At 47.4% G+C, this 21,390-nt stretch overlaps 1 protein-coding gene across 4 annotated transcripts in view; it reads right to left on the bottom strand.

Annotated features, from left to right (window-relative positions):
• The window catches only part of HMCN1 (hemicentin 1), a 314,549-nt gene that overhangs the window by 80,695 nt on the left and 212,464 nt on the right, over window positions 1-21,390 (bottom strand). For all 4 annotated transcript variants that reach the window (XM_077928329.1, XM_077928326.1, XM_077928327.1 and 1 more), the window contains 10 exons: window positions 19,873-19,986; window positions 16,472-16,659; window positions 15,177-15,273; window positions 12,372-12,533; window positions 10,513-10,626; window positions 9,450-9,652; window positions 7,755-7,836; window positions 5,086-5,217; window positions 3,657-3,806; window positions 2,418-2,577 (listed from right to left, as the gene is read on the bottom strand). In XM_077928329.1, the coding sequence (XP_077784455.1) occupies window positions 2,418-2,577; window positions 3,657-3,806; window positions 5,086-5,217; window positions 7,755-7,836; window positions 9,450-9,652; window positions 10,513-10,626; window positions 12,372-12,533; window positions 15,177-15,273; window positions 16,472-16,659; window positions 19,873-19,986 (1,402 nt within the window). The remainder of the gene's footprint in view (window positions 1-2,417; window positions 2,578-3,656; window positions 3,807-5,085; window positions 5,218-7,754; window positions 7,837-9,449; window positions 9,653-10,512; window positions 10,627-12,371; window positions 12,534-15,176; window positions 15,274-16,471; window positions 16,660-19,872; window positions 19,987-21,390) is intronic.

The following is a 21,390-nucleotide window of genomic DNA, read 5'->3' as shown; positions in this document are numbered from 1 at the left end:
ATTTATCTACTTGCACCCGGGGGGGGGGGGCTTTTGAACTGCTAGGTTGGCAGGCGCTGGGACCGAGCAACGGGAGCGCACCCCGCAGCGGGGATTCGAACCACCGACCTTTCGATCGGCAAGCCCTAGGCGCTGAGGCTTTTACCCACAGCGCCACCCGCGTCCATTATTATTATTATTATTGTTATTATTAAACCGAGTATAACAGGGGTTGGCAACGTGCGGCCATGGGCCGGATGCAGCCCACGAAGACTGTTTCACCAGCCCATGAGCCTCCCCCTTGGTGAGTCCCGGCGCAGCGCGGAGACTCGTTAAGCAGCGCCAAAAATCGTGTCTGCGCACATGCAGATACTAGAAATTGCGTCTGAGCATGTCCAGAAGCCAAAAACCGCTTCTGTGCAGGTGCATTTTCCAGTGTCTGGGCATGCGCAGAAGCGATTTCCGGCATCGCGCTGCACCAGTCTGGCCCACAGACGATCTCCGTGGGAGTGATCTGGCCCATGGCCAGTAAACCTTGCCGACCCCTGGAGTATAATAATGCCTAGTGACCACATTGCATCTTCGAATTATAGAACTGTTGAGTTGGAAGGGACCCTGAGGGTCATCTAGTCCAACCCCCTACAATGCAGGAATCTCAACTAAAGCACCCATCACAGATGGCCATCCAAGCTCTGCTTAAAAACCTCCAGTGAAAGAGTGTCTACAACCTCCCGAAGGAATCCATTCTACTGACCACTCTTACTGTCAGAAAGTTCTTCCTGATGTTAAGTCGGAAACTCCTTTCTTGTAACTCAAATCTATGTGAAGATGACAATCATATCTCCTCTGCCTCTCCTCTTTTCCAGGCTAAACACACCCAGCTTGAAGTGTTCAAAATTCCCCACCTTTAAATTACCTTAAACCATCCTTATAGCAGTGAGCCAGTTTGTCCTCCTGTTCATGCTAGCTATCAGAATTAAGTGTGAGAAACAGAGATATAAGAAGTAGGGAAGCTGAGAAGGGGAGACAGGGTTTGTTAGCCCAAAAATGGAAAACGAGAGAGGTCCCAACTAAAGAAGAGTGACAGCTTAAGGTGACATAATATGCACAACTCGCAGACTTAACCTACAGAATAAGAGAACAAGAAGAACATGCCTTGAGAGAAGATTGGAAAACGTTTACTGCATATATGGGAAATAATTGTGTGCGGCTGAAAACACCGGCAGCATTAAGATAAATTCAATAGTGTGAACAAGTTCTGATGGATGCAATAATGGAATACTGAATGATATAGTTTTTGCAAAATATGCAGGGATTTATGGTATGTAAAATGAACCACGGAAAGAGAAGAAGGGAAGCCATTGATATCTTAAGGATGTAAAACGAGTGTTTTAAATTGTAAAACAGAAAATTTACTAAAATTATATACCAAAAAGAGAGAGAGAGAAAGGGAGACCGAAGAAAGGAAGATTGTGCCAAAATAAACGTGATCCCCTTCATGGATCACTGCCTTGCCGTGGCGAAGGGGCTTGAATAACTCAGAGAAGCTATGAACTATGGCGTGCAGGGCACCCAAGATGGACAGGTCATAGTGGAGAGTTTGGACCAAACATGATCCACCTGGAGCAGGAACCGGCAAGCCACTCCAGTATCCCTGCCAAGAACTCCATGGACAAAGACAATGGTCTGTATAGTTAAAGCTATGGTTTTCCCAGTAGTGATGTAAGGAAGTGAAAGCTGGACCATAAAGAAGACTGATCGCCGAAGAATGGATGCTTTTGAATTATGGTGCTGGAGGAGATTCTTGAGAGTCCCATGGACTGCAAGAAGATCAAACCTATCCATTCTGAAGGAAATCAGTCCTGAGTGCTCACTGGAAGGACAGATCCTGAAGCTGAGACTCCAGTACTTTGGCCACCTCATGAGAAGAGAAGACTCCCTGGAAAAGACCCTGATGCTGGGGAAGATTGAGGGCACAAGGAGAAGGGGACGACAGAGGACGAGATGGTTGGACAGTATTCTCGAAGCTACCAGCATGAGTTTGACCAAAGTGGGGGAGGCAGTGGAAGACAGGAGTGCCTGGCGTGCTCTGGTCCACGGGGTCACGAAGAGTCGGATACGACTAAACGACTAAACAACAACAACAAAAGCAGCAGAGAGAAGCATCAAAGAAAGAAGAATGTAAGACAGGTTAGTTGGTTTGCAAAAGGGAGTTGGAACAAAATAAGCCGATTTTAATACCACCTTGTGATGAGATGGGCTCTTTGGGGCAAAAAGCAGTGCTTTTGTTCTAGAAAAAATGGCAGTGGTCTTCCCACTATCCTGCCATTCCCCCATATATCTTCCCTTCTATGCTTCCTCGCCTCTATTCCCCTTCTCTGTTTTAACTCCTGCTCAGACTCTGTCTTGCTTCAGAACGAGAAGATGCAACACTTAACCTTATCCGCGGAGATTCACCGCCACTAATTGGTTTTCCATCTTTCAGCCACTGAATTGCAGGTGCCGGAATTCCATGGGCCTTACAGGAAAGCTGGATGTCTTCCCCAAGGATGACACTGACGTCACTTGGCATTTCCGAGCCGGCAATATCTGGAGGAACTTTAAGATGGTGGAAATGTGTATTAGTAATACCTCCATGTGAGTCCAGGTGTTGATGGACTTCAACTCCCATCAGCCCCTGCGGGCATGGAGAGCATGGGATGATGGGAGTTGTAGTTGAACAATACCTGGATAGCACAAACACTGGCAACCCCTGGGTTAAGCACATCTGCCACCCTGTTATGTATGTACAGTGGTACCTCAGGTTACATACGCTTCAGGTTACGCTTCAGGTTACAGACTCTGCTAACCCAGAAATAGTGCTTCAAGTTAAGAACTTTGCTTCAGGATGAGAACAGAAATTGTGCTCTGGCGGTGCAGCGGCAGCAGGAGGCCCCATTAGCTAAAGTGGTGCTTTAGGTTAAGAACAGTTTCAGGTTAAGAACAGACCTCCAGAACGAATTAAGTACTTAACCTGAGGTATCACTGTACTAAGCTTGGATCCTAGAACAATAGGCAAGTAGGATCCGAGAATGCAACAACTGATTGGCTTGCAGGAAAAGACCAATCAGGCTCCAGGAGGAAGTTAATCAGTCTATTAGGCTGGTAGGATCGTAGAATGCAACAAGTGATTGGCCTGCAGGAAAAGACCAATCAGGCTCCAGGAGAGAAGCAGAATCAGCCAATCAGACGGGACTCATTGTGTAAATATGTATATAAAAGCCTGAGGTTTGGGGGGCAATTCAATCACTGTTTTACAAGCTGCAATAAAGAGAATGAAATCACTACAGGACTCCGAGTATATTTCACACCTAAAGGTCTGCCAATGTTTGTACAAGTACCAAAGTCTAGTAGAACATATCAACACTGTTAACCACCATGTCATTTTGCTTTTTCCAACTCCTGCTCAAAATTGCCGGTTGCTGCTGGAGGGGAAGAATGTGAAACATGCTGTCAGGGTATAGCGAAGTTGTACCATGGGTGGTATTCAACAAACACATTTAGGGGTCACATGAGAGGTAGAGAGAGGGAGAGCATTCCTTGAGCATATGGAACATTCACTAAGTGCCACGTTGGACACAAGCCAATAGGAGAGTATACACAAACATACCTTGAACAGAAAGAACGTAAAAACATACCTTGAACAGAAAGAACGTAAAATTTCTGAGCTTTGCCTTCCACATTTGAAGCAATGCAGGAATAGTTCCCGTTATCCGAATGCTGAGACCGGGCAATTTGCAGCTTGCTGCCTCCTGACAAAATGTGCATTTCGAGGGATGCAGAGTTTTCTAAAAGCAGGGAAACAGGAAGAAATCAGACTGCAGAAGTTTCAGTTTGTTACAAACTGGATCATTCTCACCTCAAACTTGTAAACCATTTCTAAAAAATAAAACAACCAGCCACCATATACCTATACTTAATTAGGGAACGGGAACAAAAGGCCTATATGCCCCATTTGGTTCACTCTGCTTTCCTTCCCACCCAGCCCCCTTAATCTTGACACAACAGGCCAGCGGGTGAGTCCCCAATCTTGGAATGACAGGCTGGCTGGGGAGAGTCACCTACAGTCTATGATCCTTTCACTAGACTTGGTGTAGGTGAGTCAACTGACTTTCAGACTCTGACACTTAACTGAACACTGCTGACTCAGGGGCCCTGAATTAATAGGTAGCAATCCGTTCCTTGCTCTCTTTGCCATGTCACAAAATGGCACCCATTTCCACCATTTGAGAAATCCAGCTTTTGAAGAAGTTCTGATTACCGTATTTTTCGCTCCATAGGGCGCACCTAGTTTTTAGGGGGGGGAATAAAGGGGGGAAATTATTATTTTTTTCCCAGCCCCAAAGAGCAAAGAAGCCAAGACAGCGAGTGGGATCCATCCCACTGGCTGTCTTGGCTTCCTCTTTAGCCACGCACAACCACTCCAGCCGGGAGAGGCTGCGTGCAGCTTTGGCAGAAGTCAAGACAGAGCGGGATGGATCCCGCTAGCTGTCTTAGATTCGTTTTTAGCCGCGGGGCTGGGGCGGGGGAAGCCCGAGCTTCCCCCAACCCCATGCCCCAAGAATGGGTCCGGGAGCGAAGGCAAGGTTGCACGCAACCTCGCCTTCGCTCCCGGAGCCTGCTGCTATCCGCAAGCCTTCTGAGCCCGGCGGGAACTCCTGCCGGGCTCCGAAGGCTTGCGGATAGCTGCCTGCATTCGCTCCATAGGACGCACACACATTTCCCCTTCATTTTTGGAGGGGGAAAAGTGCGTCCTATAGAGCAAAAAATACGGTACTTGCAATAGTGATTACTTTAAAATAGAAGAGGAGGAGTTTCATACTACGAGAAAAACCATAAAACCTAGAGGCTAGAGCAGTGAAAGACCCCCCCCCCCAACTGCCTGTCTTCCTGTCTCTTTTGCTGACTGTAGCTCAGTAAGAAACAGGGTCATCTCTGGAAGCCATATTCAAGAATCCTGAGGGTCACCTCCACTGTAGCCAAACACAACCCGCTTTATTTCCCATTTCACATCTGGTCTGACCATTTGAAATGACTAATGGCTATGGAAGCTGCAGAACGTATTACCGAGGGGCTTCCCGTCCTTAAGCCACGTTATTGTTGGTGGAGGAATTCCAGTAGCATCACACGTAAAGGTCACAGGGTTACTGATGGTTTCATTGATCCACTCCAGGTCAGGGCCTTCAATGCTGGGGGGCACTGTGAATGAGAACAATGGTAAGACACATGCAGGTAATAACCCAAAAGGCTCATCTGGGAGAATGAGATGCTCTGACTGGAGACCCCACGCTCTGCCCCCCTTTTCTCTCTCCAGCCAGCCACAGCTTCCCGTTATGCAATCACCATAAGCACAAACATAATTAAGAAGCACCCCATGCACAACAAAGTAGGTTGATTAACTACCGTATTTTTTGCCCTATAGGACGCACCGGACCATAGGAGGGGGAGAACGGGGGGGGGGGGATTCTTGTTCTCCCCCTCTAAAACAAGGTGTTCTGTGCGTTCAAGGTGCGTTCACCCAAAGCCTCCGGAGCCCAGCGGAGGGTTCCTTTCAACCTGTTCTTTGGGGCTGACGGGGGGAAGCGCTGCTTTCCCCCACTGCCAGCCCCAAAGACCAGGGCTGGGGGGACAGCCTTTGTAGCTGCACAGCGCTCCGTCTCCCTGTTCTGGCTTTGGGCTTAGCCGCGCAGCCTGCATTCGCTCTATAGGACGCACACACATTTCCCCTTAATTTTTGGAGGGGAAAAGGTGCATCCTATAGAGCGAAAAATACGGTGTATCTAATATGGGTCGGTCTGTTGTTTAAGTCTGCTGAGCTTTTACCCTGTGGTCGGCATTGCGGCCAGGCAGCCAAGCCTCAACAGTTTTCCGGCGTAGGGTGGAAAGGTATGCTGCCTTCCCCACTACGTCACAGCCGCCCGCGTCATCTGTGGTGGAAGACGGCCCCAGCCAATCAGCTGGCAGGGTGGGTGTGGCCACGGGCGATTTAATCGCTGCACGGCCGGCCGGCCGGCCCCCTCTTCCTAGCCTCTTTGTTGGATCGCCCAAACCACCTGCCCTCTTTTCACACTTTGCTCTGATATGACCTTGCTACGGCAATTGTCAGTCACTATGTTGTTGGGGCTGGGTAGGAATTTTTCTACTTGGCAAATTGGCACCGGCCATTTGGTTTTCGCCTAGTATCTATCATCACAACTTTTGTGAGGTTAGGCATTGGGTAAGCCTTTGTTTGGTTGGAGGGGAGGTTGTTGCCTTCACCTGCCTCTCCTCAGTAAGGGTATCCTGTTAAAGGATCCGGGGTGTGAATTCTGTCAAAAGCCTGGATGTGGGCTAGGGCCATGTCACAGCCCCTATAGTATATAAACCTGTGATTGGAAACACCCTGTATCAGTCTTTAACATCAGAAGGAATATCTAGACCATGGGAGCATTTCAGCCCTGCTCTTGAGTTTCTTTAAAATCGAAAACAGCTTATCTTGTATTCCTTTCTTTGAATTTGTGCCATTTAGGTTTTTTAAACCTTTTTGTAAAGGCAATACTAAAAATTTCACAGCTGAGTCCTCAACTCTTTATTGCTGTGCTTGGCTTTCTTCAAGTTGGGCTGTGTCTAAAACTTGCCATTTAGGTTTTCAAACCCTTTTTGTAAACTCAGTTTTAGAAACTGTACCATCGAGTCCTTAATCCTTTATTACTGCACTTTGCTTCACCTAGGTCGAGCTAGGATTATAATACTTCAGAATTTTTGGGAGTTTTATCCCCTTTCTTTGAATTTGGTCATTTAAGGTTTATGATTTCTCTATTTCCTTCTGAGGAAACTGAATAGTTCAGTGAAACGAGGTTTGTAGCCAGCATCCAGTTAAGGCTTTGTTCAATTCTAGGTTTTTCTAATTTTTACCTTAAACTTTTTGATTTTTATTATTTATTTTATTTCTATAAGATAATATTTCTAGTCGGTTACTTTTTGTTTCAGGGATTTTCACGGTATTTCATTTGTTTTGTGTACTATCTGATGTAAGTCATAGGGCGCCCCCTATCAGTGGTTTACCCTTCCGTGGACTCCCTGCAGATGGGCAGGAATCAAGATATAGCCTGACTTCACCCCAATGCCTAAGCCAAACCACTCACATCTGTAACCAATAACGTTGTGGCCTATTTGAACCCATAAACAAAAATACTCTGTGTCAGTGTGTTTTATTGTTCTCCTGGGAACTTTGGGGCTTGGGTGCCCTCAAGTCACTAAAGCAGAGGTCAACAGACGTTTTCCACAGGGGGTCAGTCCACTGTCCCTCAGACCTTGTGGGGGGCCGGACTATATTTGGGGGGGAATCCCCCCCCCCACGACTCTCCTCTTCCTTCTCCACAGCAGTGGACAAGCCCTGGTGGCTGCCTACCTGTGCCTTGCGAGCAGCAGGGGCTGGTGGCAGAGAGGGACGATGAGCGGTGCAAAAGGGCTGGCTCTGGAGAGGGGCTGCATAAAATGGTGCTCAGCCAACTGCAGCTCAACAAAGCCCAGCCCCCTTCCTCCTCTAGGCAGGGCAGGGAAAAGCCAGGAGGAGGGAGGGAGGAGGCGCCGCCATGGTGTGTGTGAGGGAGAGGGGAGAAATTGGCGAAGCCCAAACAATCACAATCCCCGTGCCAATCCATGCGGCAATTCCCAGAGCGTCCATGGGCCAGATCCGGCACCCAGGCCTTAGTTTGCCAACCCATGGGCTAAAGGTTAACACAGTATAAGCTTACCATGAACGTTAAGATGGAAATTTTTATCATCTCGTCCCGCAATATTTATGGCTTTACATACATACTGGCCTGTATCAGACACCTGAGAATACAAGAAGGAAAAGGATATGCAAACCACTTTCCTAATTAACAGCTTCAAATTTTTGATTAAAAAACAACAACATCTTGCTAACAGGATACTGTAATAACAACCACCATAGTGGATACAGTGCTCATGCATTATCTTTGGGTGGGGTGGGGGGAATACAGTCTTGTAACATGGGCCATTCAAAAACACATACAGTGGTGCCTCGCAAGACGAAAAGAATCCGTTCCGCGAGTCTCTTCGTCTTGCGGTTTTTTCGTCTTGCGAAGCAAGCCCATTAGCGGATTAGCGCTATTAGCGGCTTAGCGGATCAGCTGATAAGCGGCTTAGCGGATCAGCTGTTAAGCGGCTTAGCGGATCAGCTGATAAGCGGCTTAGCGGATCAGCTGATAAGCGGCTTAGCCTTTAAAGCTTTATTTTCTTGTTTGCTTTTAAGGCAAAAGGCGAACACTTCCTTTTTTCAATCCATGCTCTTGTTTCTGAATAGGAAAGCAAACCGGCTACAAAAATTGGCTGGCATACAAAGGTGAAATATGCGTAAAATGAGCTACTTACATTTCCCCATGTATGCCCATGACTACTGATCATGACAATTTATTCAAATATGCAACTGGCCATGCAAAAAAAATCAATACGGGCAGTAGGGAAGCGAATGAAACTTATCTTCTGTTGTCTGCTAATTAATGAGTATGTAAATGAGGCTCTGCTTATAACCCCAAACTATAGAAAGGGCTTTGAGGCTAGATGGTTGGTTCCCCCCCCTAATCATCTCTTCCTTTATCACTCTGCTCCAATGTACTGCTATTTTTGCATTTAAAAAGGTAAAGGTAAAATAAGTCGAGTCGCGAACAACTCTGGGGTTGCGGCGCTCATCTCACTTTACAGGTTGAGGGAGCTGGTGTTTGTCTGCAGACAGTTTTTCCGGGTCATGTGGCCAGCATGACTCTGGCGAAACCAGAGCAGTGCACAGAAACACCGTTTACCTTCCTGCTGGAGCAGTACCTATTTATCTACTTGAACTGGTGTGCTTTCAAACTGCTAGGTTGGCAGGAGCTGGGACAGAGCAACAGGAGCTCACCCCATCGCGGGGATTCGAACTGCCGACCTTCCGATCGGCAAGCCCTAGGCTCAGTGGTTTAGATCACAGCACCACCCGTGTCTTTTTTTTTTTTTGCATTTAGCATATGTCAATTGAAGACTCTATGGGAAATGCATCCGGAAGGCAAAATGTATTTCAAGCAGTTAGTGATCTGCATGTAGCCAGTCTGGCAAGCTACACAGGCTATCTATAAAACCGGACAAGTTTGACAGAGTTTCTCTGAAGCTCACAGACTGATCGGCTGCAGGGCTGTGCAAATTGAGGTTACCTGGGGGAGTCATTTTGCCACTTCTTGAGGGCTTCCAAGTCACAGATTGAAGTGCTTGCTTGGTATGTATACATTGCTTGCTGTCTTAAAATAAAACCTTTGATCTTCTCACTCACTTGTGTATTTTGTATTGCTTCTGAATCTCTCATTTTAAAAGAACCACCTTGCCTTTGGCAAGACGAAGACCTAATTCATGTTATAAAAAATGGGCTGCAAGTTTTTTTAAAAAGCAGAATAGCATACCTCAGCAGCTTTAATATGAAGCATCTGCCCATCAGCTACGATCCCCATGTTAGATGAGGCTGCAACCATCCGCCCGTTCTTGTACCAGCTGATGACAGGAGGTGGAACAGCATTGGATTCGCACTCTAATGTCACCGGAGTTCCCACTCGCACATTCACGACGGAGAGCGCTGCTCCGCTGTGGTCTTTTATGCTGGGAGGGACTTAGTGGGAGGGAATATAAGCAATGTTATTTCCTTGGCTTTCACCAGAAGGAAGAATCGCTACCTTAGAAAGGAACAACAACAACAACAACAACAACAACAACAATTATTATTATTATTATTATTATTATTATTATTATTATTATTATTATTATTAATTCATTCATACCCCGCCCATCTGGCTGGGTTTCTCCAGCCACTCTGGGCGGCTCCCAACAGAATATTAAAAATAGAATCAAACATTAAAAACTTCCCTAAACATGGCTGCCTTCAGGTGTCTTCTAAAAGTCATATACAGTGGTACCTTGGTTTAAGAGCAGCTTAGTTTATGAACAACTTGGATTAAGAACGATGCAAACCCGGAAGTAGGTGTTTTGGTTTGTGAATTTTGTCTTGGAAGCAGAACATGTTTCGCTTCCTGTTGAGTGTAAATTGAGTACCCCGCTGCTATGGGAAAGCACGCCTTGGTTTAAGAATGCTTTGGTTGAAGAATGGACTTCTGGAACGGATTAAATTCATAAACCAAGATACCACTGTAGTTGTTTATTTCCTTGACATCTGATGGGAGGGCATTCCACAGGGCGGATGCCACTACCGAGAAGGCCCTGTACCTGGTTCCCTGTAACCTCACTTATTGCAGTGAAGGAACCACCAGAAGGCCCTCGGCGCTGGACCTCAGTGTCCGGGCTGAATGATGGGGGTGGAGACGCTCCTTCAGGTATACTGGGCCGAGGCCATTTAGGGCTTTAAAGGTCAGCACCAACACTTTGAATTGTGCCCGGAAACATACTCAGAATGATTAGACAAGAACATTTCCCCCACTTTCAATATTATTTCATTTTAAAGCTGCAGAAACACACCATAAACAGTAAGGAAGCTCTTTCTCCTGCTTTCTCCAGCGCTGTTTCTGGCTATGCAGACATATTCTCCACCGTCGGACAGACGGGCCCTAGGAATCTGCAGCGTGCGGCCCCCTGAAATGAAGAAGAAGAGAATAAGAGTTTGGATTGAAATCCCGCTTTATCACTACCCGAAGGAGTCTCAAAGCGGCTAACATTCTCCTTTCCCTTCCTCCCCCACAACAAACACTCTGTGAGGTGAGTGGGGCTGAGAGACTTCAGAGAAGTGTGACTAGCCCAAGGTCACCCAGCAGCTGCATGTGGAGGAGCTGAGACGCGAACCCGGTTCACCAGATTACGAGTCTACTGCTCTTAACCACTACACCACACTGGCTCTGTCAAAGTTGACAGAGCTGTTCAGACGGGTTATCAGATCACCACTGCTTGAACAGAATTTTACAAAAGTTTCATGTTGAAATGCAACAGGGGGTGGTATGTTTTTAAAAGAGAGGTGGAGAGAGATTCATGACAGATGCCATTGCTGCGCATGTAATACACACTGATCTTAGTGTGTGTTTTTAGTTCACAGGCTTTGACCACCACCCAATGAGCCAGACAAACAGCCCTTATCCTATTCGCTGACAGTGGCCAGGCCACACTGTGCCTGCACTGCCACTCAGCCACGGATACGTGGGCCTGCAGAGACCACATCCGTACATTCCTGCACCCCAGGCTTCTTCTTTCCCCCTCCTTCCATGCCCACCAAAAGCTCTGGGCCTCTGGCGGCAGCGAAAGGGTGGGAAGGCAGTGTCTGTTTGAGACAGCCTGGCAACTGTGTCATGAGCACCTCCGATGCCTCGCCCTGTTGTGGGCATTGCAAGATTTGAAGGGGGGCACCAGTCATAGCTGTCAACTTACAGATTTGAAAATAAGGGACCGGCAGCCTCGAAAATAAGGGATCAGCAGCCAAAATAAGGGATTTTGTATGTTCAACTTCTGGGCCCCTCTGAGCCAAAGGCAGAAAGCCCAGCCAGCAGCCAAACAAAGCCTCAAGGGGTGGTTCCCACAGCGCAGCAGCCCGGCAAAGGGGATGCAACAAGGAAAACCACTGTCACCTCTCCGCTGGGAAGCGCTGAGCAAAGGCGAGTCCCCAGGCAATGCGGCCGATTTGATCGGCACAAGGCATGCAAGCTCCACCCCCCAGTCATTCTTATACTCCTTATTGGGTGAGCAACGCAGCCAAGCAACACAGTTGGAGCCTCCCTCCTCCCTGGCCGGCAGGGAGGGAGGGAGAGGAGCTGCTTCCTTTGAAACCCGGGAAATTTAAGGGACATCATCAATAAGTGACAGCAGCGGGACATGGCGCTGGGATAAGGGACTTTCCCACCAAATAAGGGACGGTTGACAGCTATGGCACCAGTACTGCGTACAGGCACGCACTTCCAGAAAAAAGCACTGTAACAGTGAAGAATGTCAAGATTTCCAATAATAAGTGAGAAAAACAACCCTAAAAATTGTCACATGCCCACCAGTGGCCACCAGTGACTTCCTTGTTGTGTTACTGGGATAGAGGGCAGTCTCTGTTCTAATAAAAGAACCAGGTAACAAGAAAGCAACGTTAACTCATCGACTCTTCCAAATAATTATAAAATTTCCTTCCAGTTCCTTGAAAGGTTTTAGGTATCTGTGCTTTTCTTCAAATGATATCATACACATGTTATGCCAAATATATTACTGGCACTGCAGGGACCGATGAAGAAAAACAGAGTGAACATAAATTTGGCCTATCAACTTTCCTTGTCAGTTTTGACAAGGTCCTGGGAAAAGAAGTGGAATCACTTGATGGGGGGGAAATATCCACCATAGCAGAGTTTGCTCACCTGGCACTATAAGAGCGTTTGTGTTCAAGCTGATGGGTTTTCCATTCTTCAGCCAACTGAGATCAGGAGGTGGGAAGCCAGTGACCTCACAGGTCAAGGAGATGAAGTTATTCACCACAACAGTCAAATTCTCAGGGTTTGTGCCAATAACACTCGGAGGAACTGTCAAAAGATACACAAGCCCAAATTTTATACACTTGCTAGGAAAACCACACTAAGTTTCACTAAGTGTTTGGAAAGTAAAATATTGACAGGGTCTTTCCTACCATAATGCTGGAAACCATCTTATGCAGGAGGAAAGCCCAGAAATGTGTTCCTTTATTTGCTTGTTTACCAAGGGAAATATGTCCAGTGCCGGCCCACCCATTAGGCAAGGTGGGGCAACTGCCTCAGGCAGCAGAATCCAAAAGGGTGGCAGACCCCTATGTAGATCTTTATTCCACCCTGTTTCTGACACAGATTTTCATTCACCCCTTCTTCCTTGGTGGGGAGTTGGGTGCCATTTTGTGGTTTGCCTCAGGTGCCAAAATGTCTTGGGCCGGCCCTGGCTATGCCCACACACTCACATCTGCAACGCCAGAAGTGGCTGCAACGGTAAGCAGCTTTTGTGGCTGCTCAGGGAATTAGGAGGCCTAGCAAGGATTAGGATAGTGAAAGCACGAAGAAGAACAGAACATGACCCAGAGTTTCGAACAGATGATTTTTATTTTTTTTTGCTATTTTGTACATACTTTGGTACTGACTGAGAGCAGAGAGCAAAATAAAGAGTTGAAGAGAAAGCCAGGGGCAGTAAGCTTGTCAGTGGATATGGAGAGGGATCAAAGAGTGGAAGGTTTGAGAGCAAAGTTAAAGAGTTCAGTCTTTGACATGTTGAATTTGAGATGGTGATGAGACAACCAAATGGATAAATCAGGCAGACAAGCAGAGATGTGGAACTGGACGGAGGGGGAAAGATCTTGGGTAGAGAGATATAGCTGCGGATCATCAAAATATATTAGGTACTGAAAGGAATGAGAACTGATGAGGTTACATAAGGTAACCAAGAGGAGGTGTAGACAGAAAATATAAGGAAATCAACAACCAAACCCACAGAGCCTTGGAAATGCACTGCAATTTTCTGAACACAGCATGTATTCTGCTTTAAGTCTCAAGCAATGTTGCCTTGCTTTATCCCTCATTTAATATTAGGAAAGTAGCCATTGTTTTTAAAAGCAGGAAGAAATGGCAGGAAATGCTTCAAATCTTGGCGCTGAAGGGAAATAACTCATGCTAGTGAAGGACTATGTTTTTTGCATCAGAAAAAAGCACCAACTGGGTGGCCCTTCTCATAAAGATCCCCAGCCCTGTTTTGCAAGGGAAGTCCCAGCCAAGGATTAATTTCCTACATAGTTTTTTAAGAGAAAGATGGAGCTAAACTAAATGGATCGCTTCATTTGAAATGATAGACAGGCCTTTTAAAAAACAACAACATGGAGTTCACAGTTGACAAGAAACATTAAGGGCAAACCAGATGCTGTGTTAAATGCATAAATTTACTTCCCCTTCCCCTTCCCCTTCTCCTGCTCCTGTGCAGTCATGAGGAGAAGCTGGGAAGCTTTTGCTTCCGTTTTTAATAAACCAAAGCTTGTTATGTTGTCCAAACCCAACAAAGTTCAACTATGGCTTGCTTGAAAGAAGTCAAATTCTAACTGTGGTTTATGAAGCTGGCTACTAACCGAACTGTGGGGGGAAGTGGAAGACAGGAGTGCCTGGCGTGCTCTGGTCCATAGGGTCACAAAGAGTCAGACACGACTAAATGACTAAACATCAACAACAATTGTCTATGGAGGCGCAGGCTGATTCTGTTTCCAGGGCAGCTGTCTATCAGCTTCATCTGGTACACCAGCTGAGACCCTACCTGCCCAAATACTGTCTTGCCAGAGAGTCTAGTTATCTCCTGCTTTGACTACTGCAATGCGCTCTACGTGGGGCTGCCTTTAAAGGTGACCCAGAAACTACAACTAATCCAGAATGCAGCAGCTAGACTGGTGACTGGGAGGGACCGCTGAGACCACATAACACCAGTCCTGAAAGACTTACATTGGTTTCCAGTACGTTTCCAAACACAATTCAAAGCGTTGGTGCTGACCTTGAAAGCCCTAAATGGCCTTGGTCCTGTATACCTGAAGGAGCGTCTCCACCCCCATCGTTCAGCCCGGACACCGATGTCCAGCTCCAAGGGCCTTCTGGCAGTTCCCTCACTGCGTAAAGGGAGGATACAGGGAACAAGGCAGAGGGCCTTCTTGGTAGTGGCGCCCGCCCTGTGGAACGCCCTCCCATCAGATGTCAAGGAAATACCCGAGAACTACCTGGCGTTTAGAAGACACCTGAAGGCAGCCCTGTTTAGGGAAGTTTTTAATGTTTGATGTTTTATTAGGTTTTTTAATATTCTGTTGGGAGCCGCCCAGAGTGGCTGGGGAAACTCAGCTGGATGGGCGGGGTATGTATGTATGTATAAATAAATAAATATTATTATTTCAAACAAACCACAGTTAATCTAGATTAATCACAGTTTAGGATTTAGGCATAACACTAAACTGTGGTAAATTGAAATAGAAAGTGTGTTTTTCCAATCTTTACCTGTGAGCCATGCTGCTGGAGCAGAGCAGGGAGAGGAATATGCACACCTGAGGCTTTCCCGCCACAATAAAACCATAGTTTATCACGACATCCAAACACAGCCAATAAAACATTAGAACAGATTTTTTTGCAACTGTTTTTTCTATGAATATAATCAGCCAGCATCTTAGAAAATAGCTATCTTACCATGAACGTTAAGATTAAAATATTTTTTGGCACTTCCTGCAGTGTTCTCCACAGTACAGACATACCTGCCCGTGTCTGTTATTTGGGAACTGAGGATCTAGAGGGAGAAGATAAAGACATTGAAACAAGACATTTATTCTGAATTAATGTCTAGTCAAATATCTATGCTGGCTCATGCAACCCAGCTAAACGATCAATATCGGTTATAGCTATTACTACTCTGCATAGTAACTTTATCCTCATCAAATGGTCATTTGCCTGCTGTGGTAAGCTGTCACCACTTAGTAAGCTGTGTTTGTCGATGTTATATTCCAGGTATATTCTAGGATGCACAGGCTTATTAAAATGTACACTGTCAGAAAGAGGAGCTATAAAAGAAGGATGAATATAATTCAGAGGCTATTTCTGAGGGAAATCCTACCATCTCTGAAAAGATGTAATAGCACTGAGTTAAGTACAGTGGTACCTCGGGTTAAGTACTTAATTCGTCCCAGAGGTCCGTACTTAACCTGAAACTGTTCTTAACCTGAAGCACCATTTTAGCTAATGGGGCCTCCTGCTGCCGCTGCGCCGCCAGAGCACGATTTCTGTTCTTATCCTGAAGCAAAGTCCTTACCCTGAAGCACTATTTCTAGGTTAGCGGAGTGCGTAACCAGAAGCATATGTAACCTGAAGTGTATGTAACCCGAGGTACCACTGTATGGTGAAAGGGAACAGGAACTGCCCATAGCAATCAAACACCATTTATATAAGGAGTACCTGGCGCTGTGGGTTAAAGCCTCAGCGCCTAGGACTTGCCGATCGAAAGGTCGGCGGTTCGAATCCCCGCGGCGGGGTCGTTCAGTCCCAGCGCCTGCCAACCTAGCAGTTCGAAAGCACCTTCGGGTGCAAGTAGATAAATAGGGACCGCTTACCAGCGGGAAGGTAAACGGCGTTTCCGTGTGCTGCGCTGGCTCACCAGATGCAGCTTGTCACGCTGGCCACGTGACCCAGAAGTGTCTTCAGACAGCGCTGGCCCCCGGCCTCTTAAGTGAGATGGGCGCACAACCCCAGAGTCTGTCAAGACTGGCCCGTACGGGCAGGGGTACCTTTACCTTTACCTTTAAGAATATTAAGGAATTCTATCTTATGGTAGGGTAGGCCCACTCAGAAGTTGCTTTCCATAAATGGAAATTCAAGAATCACTACTTGAAAAAGGAAGGTGCTCTATACAAAGCAAATTGCTTCTGAAGCTGGATCTGGTCCACTGACTACCATTTGGTCATTCCTCATTTAACTGAAGTGTCTCCACTTACCTGAAGTGTTCTTCCATTGGCTAAGAATTTGTGCTGGGAGTCTTCAACTAAGAGCCGCCCATCTTTCTGCCAGGTTATGCTTGGATTAGGGCTACCATTGGCCACACATTCCATCACCGCCATGTTGCTTATCAGCACAGTGACCTCCTCAGGCATGTCACCATTGGCTCCATGAATGGATGGCGGCACTAGAATCGATGTAAAATGTCAAGGAGGAAGCGTTTTCTTCATGAAATTTCTAACCATCATGTCAAGCGTCTCACATATTTGCACATTTGAATGCAGGCTGAGGAGAAGCCAGTAATGGCAAACTATAGTGGTCAATCCAGACATGTTACAGCAATGACTTTGAGATGTATAACCCACAGTGAGTTATAATGTAGCATTTGGACTTGAGCCATTTTAGCTCCGCTGAAGCCTGGCCAAAGTGGATTGAGAGTGAAATAGAATCTGGATTTCCGATTAATACCCCCAAGATGCTGAATAGACTTACTGTGCTTAAAGCCACCATTCATAAACACTGATGAGGGCTAAAAAAAAACTTAAATTCATGTATTTTAGATTTAAGTACTGTATTTTTTGCCCTATAGGACACACTTTTTCCCCTCCAAAAATGAAGGGGAAATGTGTGTGCATCCTATGGGGCGAATGCAGGCTTTCGCTGAAGCCTGGAGAGCGAGAGGGGTCAGTGCGCACCGACCCCTCTCGCTCTCCAGGCTTCAGGAGAGCCCCACCGTCAGCCCCACAAGCTCGGAGGACAGCGGGGAGGCGCAGCGCGCCTTTCCCGCTGTCCCCCGACTTGGTTAGAAGGCTGGCGGGGGGAAGAAGCCTGCTCCTCCCCGTCGCCAGCCCCGCAAACTCGGGGGACAGCGGGAGGCGCAGTGCACCTTTCCCGCTGTCCCCCGACTTGGTTAGAAGGCTGGCGGAGGGCTTCCCCCTCCTCCAGCCTTGCAAGCTCCCAGAGCGATGCCAAAGCTGCACACAGCTTCGGCATCGCTCTGGGTCCCGTTCTGGGGGCTGGGGGGGGGGGAATTCCGCTTTCCCCGCCCCCAGCCCCACAAGCTCCAAGAGCGATGCCAAAGCTGCACGCAGCTTCGGCATGGCTCTGGATCCTGTTCTGGGGGCTGGCGTCAGGGGAAGCCCGAGCTTCCCCCGCCTCAGCCCCGCGCCTGGGGTGTGTGTGTAAATTTCCCCCCCTTTATTCCCCCCCCCAAAAAAATCTAGGTGCGTCCTATGGGCCGGTGCGTCCTATAGGGCGAAAAATACGGTATACTGCAGAAAAAACTTGGCTGAATATTAAATAACAGAATTCAACAAAGGGGCACCTTTTCAGTGATTAATCTAACACATTTATCAGGGAAACACAGCAGCCCTGGGCCTTGCTGTTAATGAAGGCCTAATTAAAACACACACACACCCCTACATGGAAAGGCACTGAAACACAACTCTTTTATTACAAGTAGATACAGAGAATGTTACACGGTCTAGAATAGGAGGCATAGGTTTGCGTGTTTTAAAAATCCCTGTGAGGTCAATAATGACTCCAAAGGCATAGGGCTTTGTGAAAAAGAGAAATCAATTTTCAACCATTCTCTCACAAGCCAATCAGATATCCCAGTTGATGAACTAAACAGCAGCATGTTTGTGTCACAAATGTAGAAGCAAACAACGGGAAAATAAGCTCATCTAGAGTTTTTGCCTCAGCCATGGCACACTGGGATCTCACACCAGAGTCATTTCTGCAGACTGAGAGCTGGATCTGCACATTCGGAAGAACCGCAAGGCCCAGCCTTCCATTTCAGTTTCGTTCAGGCGCATTTGGGGGGTCTTACTGAAAGCTATGCTTGTCGCCGAGCAAGTGATAACTGGTGCCCATTTGACTGGTAGGATAGAAGACAGGGAGCCCAACACTAGGTGGCGCAAGAGCCAATGAAAGGCGGAGCCAAGAAATTCTAGTTTTGTCCCCATTCTGCTGGGACTGAGGAGGAAGCTGACAGTCATCTGAAGGCAGACTGAGGTTATGGGGCAGTGTCCCCCATTCACTCTAATGGGCCAGCCTCTCCAACAATGTAACTTTGCAGTTTCAATTGTTAGATTCCATTTGCTTCATTCTCTCTGGATGTTTACATGGAACAGCCTAGGATCGGGGGGCAGGGGCAGGGGGAACGATTATGCTGATGACTCAGGGCTTCCCAACCTTGAACGGGCTGCAGGCGTATTTGGAAATCTAAGATACTGTCGTAAGCACCACAAAATGCCTGCTTCACAAAAGAAAACCTTGTGATGCACAGACCAAAAAAAAAGGGCACACATGGTCCACAAAACGTATTTAGAATGGCAGTTTCACGGTACAATGTTAGTTTGCTAGGTTTTATGGTTTATTTGTTAACTGCCATGGGAGATGCTTTTTTGCAACGGTGAGGTGGGATAGAGATAGCTTCAACAATTTTGAGATATAAAAAAGGGTGGCGAATGAAGCTCTTGCCTGCCTGGGAGTTCTGTTCGCACAAATGGGATCCTCATAACAGAGGGTCCTGGAGCTCACCTGACAGGGTTAAAATGGGGGGGGAGAGAGCAGGAAGTCCTGGCCATTCCCCTGGGATCATGCCAGGCTGTTTTAGCCAATAGCCAGTTGGTGGCGTGATCCCAGGGGCTTTAAAAGCAGCAGTGTGGTGCAAGTGGGGCACTTGGATTTGCACGGCTGAACACCCGCCCACCCTCCCTAGTTTAGGTATAGTCGCTTGGCCTTGCTTTGGTTTGGGTCGCCTGTTTTGGGAATAGGGGCTGGGTAGGATTTTTTTTCCATTTGGTAGATTAGCTTTTAGCCATTTGGTTTTCGCCTACCCCTTAGCAAATCGTCACAACTTGTAAGGTGGCAGTTAGGCATTGGCTCAGTTGGATTGTGGGGAGGGAAGGTGCGGCCATCACCTGCCCCTCCAGGAATTGGGTATTCCGTTAAAGGAATCTGGATCTCGTCCGAAGTCCGCTTGAGGGGCTAGGGCCACAGGAACCCCGGGGTGAGCTTAGGTTGGTCCTCATCGACCTTGCTCCCTCGTTTGGTTTCCCCCATTTGACGATCACCCTGAAAGATGGAGCCAGTTATAGTGGGGAGTCAATGCCTAAGCCAATACTGCTCATGTGATTGTATTTCAATAAAGCTGTGGCCAAAATTTGCCCAAAAACTTAAACTAATATAAGTATCTGTGTGTATTTATTTTGGGGGTGGGTCTTGGGGCCTCGAGACGCAACAGACCCTCCAGTTAGAAAGCCTGTTCCGTTTCTGCACTGACGCTCAGGATCCCTTACAACTCTAAGACTCTTAAAGGTTTTTACCATGTCCCTTTCCCCACATTAAAAAGGCTAGAGGATGGCTAAAATCGAACAAAGTAAGGTGAGCTCACGAAGCACGCGGACATCATACTGGATGGAATCCTCCCCGGCTTCATTTACAGCCACACATGTGTATCGTCCAGCATCTTCACTCTGCGCCCGTGGAATCTGCAGGACACGACCTCCTAGAAAGAACACAAAAATGAACTTTCTGGCATTCCAAACACAAATCTCTCCCAAGACCTGAATGAATGGATATACTTGTGCATCCCTCCCACCCACAGCCTATCCTAAAATAAAAGCATGCACCCAATTCCATCTGCAGAAGCAGGCATCTGTTTGCAGAGATAACTGAACCTTCATCATGTCTTCCTCCAAAATTAAGTTTTATTTACATTTTGGACCTAACTCATTTTGGGGGATTTTAAAGGAAGATCACAATGCTTTGAAACCAAAGAAAACAATGAGAAAAGGTGTTTTCGTATAATGCATATTGCCGATATAAAAAGTACGCGAGAGCCAGCCAGACACACGCAAAAGTCTTATGGCAGACCCGCGAAATGCTCAGACTCAGATTCTGCAATGTGTCTGGGGCAAGGAAGCTTCAAGGCTGCACAACAGCCACTCAAAACATCTCTATGTGTTTGGACTTGGCATGCAGATGGTACAGGAAAAACACAAAAAGGAGGAACTGATTTCAAAGGTATTCCCCCCCCCAAAAAAAATTAGTTTTAATACTAGCGAATTACTTTGAATGCCCTTCCCTGAATTAAACTCCCTACAAAAGACCCTATGTATTGCAATTCTTAGTTTTGTGGTTGCCAGTGTTTGTGTGTGTGAACTGGAAGCATATTATCTCTTATTAAAGGTAAAGGGACCCCTGACCATTAGGTCCAGTCGTGGCCGACTCTGGGGTTGTGGCGCTCATCTCACTTTATTGGCCGAGGGAGCCAGCGTACAGCTTCCGGGTCATGTGGCCAGCATGACTAAACCGCTTCTGGTGAACCAGAACAGCGCACGGAAATGCCGTTTACCTTCCCCTCGGAGCCGTACCTATTTATCTACTTGCACTTTGACATGCTTTCGAACTGCTAGGTTGGCAGGAGCAGGGACCGAGCAATGGGAGCTCACCCTGTCGCGGGGATTCGAACTGCCAACCTTCTAATCGGCAAGTCCTAGGCTCTGTGGTTTAACCCACAGCGCCACCCACGTCCCTTTATCTCAGTGTTTCCCAACCGGTGTTCCGCGGCACACTAGTGTGCCGCCAGACGTTGCCTGGTGTGCCGCGGGAAAAATTGGCGGGGGGGGGGGGGAATAAAGGGGGAAAAAATTATTCCCCCACCGCCAGGCGTGGGGCTGGGGCGGGGGAAGCCCGAGCTTCCCCCTCCCCCAGAACGGGACCCAGAGCCATGCCGAAGCTGCGCGCAGCTTTGGCATCGCTCTGGGAGCTTGCGGGGCTGGGGGAGGAGGAAGCCCTCCGCCAGCCTCCAAACCATGTCGGGAGACAGCGGGATGGTGCGCTGCGCCTCTCCCGCTGTCCCCCGAGTTTGCAGGGCTGGCGATGGGGAGGAGCAGGCTTCTCCCCCCGC

Source organism: Podarcis muralis, chromosome 5 (assembly GCF_964188315.1).
Source record: "Podarcis muralis chromosome 5, rPodMur119.hap1.1, whole genome shotgun sequence".
In the NCBI taxonomy this organism is placed as follows: domain Eukaryota; kingdom Metazoa; phylum Chordata; class Lepidosauria; order Squamata; family Lacertidae; genus Podarcis; species Podarcis muralis.
This window is presented reverse-complemented; position numbering and strand designations above follow the sequence as displayed.